A 2,698-nucleotide genomic window follows, 5' to 3' on the forward strand; every position below is an offset into this window, starting at 1 on the left:
AGGCCAAGGTGGGAGGATTGCTTGAGCCCAGGAGTTCAAGACCAGCATGGACAACACAATGAGACCCTATCTCTACCAAAAAAAAAAAAAAAAAAGAGGTGGGAAAATCACTTGAGCTCAGGAGTTTGAGGTTGCAGTGAACTATGATCACACCACTCAAGCCAGTCTGGGTGACAGAGAGAAACCTTGTCTAAAAAGATCTTTTTCTTTTTTTTTTTCCGAGACAAAGTCACACTATGTCACCCAGGCTGGAGTGCAGTGGCACAATCTTGGCTCACTGCAACCTCCACCTCCCAGGTTCAAACAATTCTCCTGCCTCAGCCTCCCAAGTAGCTGGGACTACAGGCACCAACCACCACACCCGGCTAATTTTTTATTTTTAGTAGAGACGAGGTTTCACCATGTTCGCCAGGCTGGTCTTGAACTCCTGACATCAGGTGATCTGCCTGCCTCAGCCTTCCAAAGTGCTGGGATTACAGGTGTGAGCCACTGCGCCTGACCATGTCTCTTGTTTTGAGCACTTGTTCTTCCTTCATTTGTTTGTTCCTTCCCATTGCCTCAATGCTTTTCTTCCTCCATGTTAAAATATTCTTTAGGGGCAGAGCACAATGGCTCATGCCTGTAATCCCAGCACTTTGCGAGACCGAGGCGGGTGGATCACCTGAGGTCAGGAGTTCAAGACCAGCCTGACCATTATGGTGAACCCTCATCTCTACTAAAAATACAAAAATTAGCCAGGTGTGGTGGTGTGTGCCTGTAATCCCAGCTACTCTGGAGGCCGAGACAGGAGAATTGCCTGAACTCGGGAGGTGGAGGTTGCAGTGAGCCGAGATGAGATCATGCCACTGTACTCCAACCTGGGTGACAGAGCGAGACTCCATCTCAAAAAAAAAAGGAAAAAACATCTTTTTGTTTGGAGCTCAGATTCTGGATCCCCTTCTGAGTCTTCTAATGACATTTCTTCTGTCTCTGTTAAGAGCTGATCAGTAATGTCATTTCGCTCTCAAATCTGGCTTTGAGACTTTCTCTCTCTCTCTCTCTCGCTCGCTCTCTCTCTCTCTCTATATATATTTTTTTTCTTTAGGGAAGATTCTCATAAGCAATTCTTTTTGAGGTTTAAGTGACTGCTAGTAAAGTGGATCTTACAATCTGTAATTAGAAGAGTTGGAACTTGAAATTAGAAATCTAAGTTTTTTGGGCTCCTAATGTCAGACTGGGTCCCTATCAAGCTATTAAACCCTGTGAGGGGATTTCAGACTTCACAAAAATGGTTCATTTTCCCAGGACTCTGTCACAGTCAACTTTAGGGAATCCCTAACTGAAATTCCAGTCTGCTGGGGCTTCATTTGGGTAACAGGGGGCCCTGCAGGAGCTATTGGAATCTCATTGTTGGTTACTGGTTTGCCCAATCAGAAGTCAGGACTTGACAGGCCCCTGATGTTCATAATAATAGTTAATACTTGGGGGTGGGTATTGGCCTGTGACAGGTGCCCTCCTTTTACCCTCTTTGGAACCCTAGAAAGGAACTACTCTTATCAGCCCTGTTTACAGATGAAGTAAGCAATAGCCACCTAGCCTATGGGCACCTAAGAGCAAGGAATTAATCTGTTGCTCTTCCATCACCTGTGGCATAGATGCTCTGAGCGAATGCCACGCACAACTTATTCCCAGTAGAGGTGAGTTTGACTTTAGCAAAATAAAATACGATGTCCAGTTAAAAGCACTGCATCACATACTTCTTCAGTGGGAGGAAACCTCACCGATGTTAATACAGGAAAAGAGAATATAGTTAGAGCTAGGAAAAAGAAGGCTGTCATCCCATCCCATCGCCTGTCGTGTGAATCATCCATGTGGATCACTGATGCGACTCGAGGGCACGGAAGGGACCCGGCGGGACTGCACTCACGTGGGGGATGAGGCGGCAGGAGCGGACCGAGTCGCTGAGGCCCATCCACTGCTGGTGGTCGGCATAGTCGCCGCGGCGCAGGAAGTATTGGAGGCCCGAGTAGTTGGGCAGCTCATAGAGCATCCAGCAGCCGCTGTCCACGCGCGCCGAATTGCAGCGGCTCAAGTAGGGCTGCAGGTTGGGGTGGTCGCTGCTGCATTCGTAGTGGCGGCCCTGGAAGCCCCGGTCCTCGTAGAGGGTGATCTGCAAGGCAAGGCGAGGCAAGGCGAGGGCTCACAGGCCTGCCCCTGTCCCAGTCTCCGGCCCCCGCCATGCAGGAAGCTCCCGGGGCCCCGGGCGCGGGCTGGGCTCACCTTCCCCATGGCTGGCTGGACGCACTGCGGGGCTGAGCGGGTGGGGCGGCGGCGCGGCGGGGCTATATAGCGGGAGGGCTGCTGCGTTGGCAAGAACCGCACAAAAGGGGCCCGCGGAGGGGAGCAAGGGCATTTTTTTCTCTCTCTCTGTTCTATATAATGACTGTGGGGGTGGGGGTGGGAGGTTTATTGTATGTTTTCTTTTAGACTCTCTAAAGCTTTCGAATTGATGATCTGGTTAAAACTGTCAGTGCCTTTTGGGCCTCTACATAAAGCCTATTTGGGAAATTGAAATTGAGCAAGTGCTGAAGAGTTAATAATTGTAATTAAATGTTTTATTTACCTTTTAAAAGTTCAGTTTGAGCAACAACGCTGAATAGTGACCAAGTCTAAGGTCGAAATGGACTACAGCACGAAGCGTTTAGATTACAGAGTTTTC

General features: G+C 49.1%; 1 protein-coding gene across 1 annotated transcript in view; it reads right to left on the bottom strand.

Moving 5' to 3' along the window:
• LOC105549388 (gamma-crystallin D-like) overlaps nucleotides 1-2,268 on the bottom strand; it is a 4,508-nt gene extending 2,240 nt beyond the window's left edge. Inside the window, exons 1-2 of the mRNA XM_011993902.1 lie at nucleotides 2,260-2,268; nucleotides 1,907-2,149 (exon numbers count right to left, since the gene is read on the bottom strand). Coding sequence (XP_011849292.1) covers nucleotides 1,907-2,149; nucleotides 2,260-2,268 — 252 coding nt within the window. The remainder of the gene's footprint in view (nucleotides 1-1,906; nucleotides 2,150-2,259) is intronic.
• Nucleotides 2,269-2,698: the final 430 nt, after the last annotated feature.

This window comes from Mandrillus leucophaeus, unplaced genomic scaffold (genome assembly GCF_000951045.1).
Source record: "Mandrillus leucophaeus isolate KB7577 unplaced genomic scaffold, Mleu.le_1.0 Scaffold436, whole genome shotgun sequence".
Taxonomy (NCBI): Eukaryota; Metazoa; Chordata; class Mammalia; order Primates; family Cercopithecidae; genus Mandrillus; species Mandrillus leucophaeus.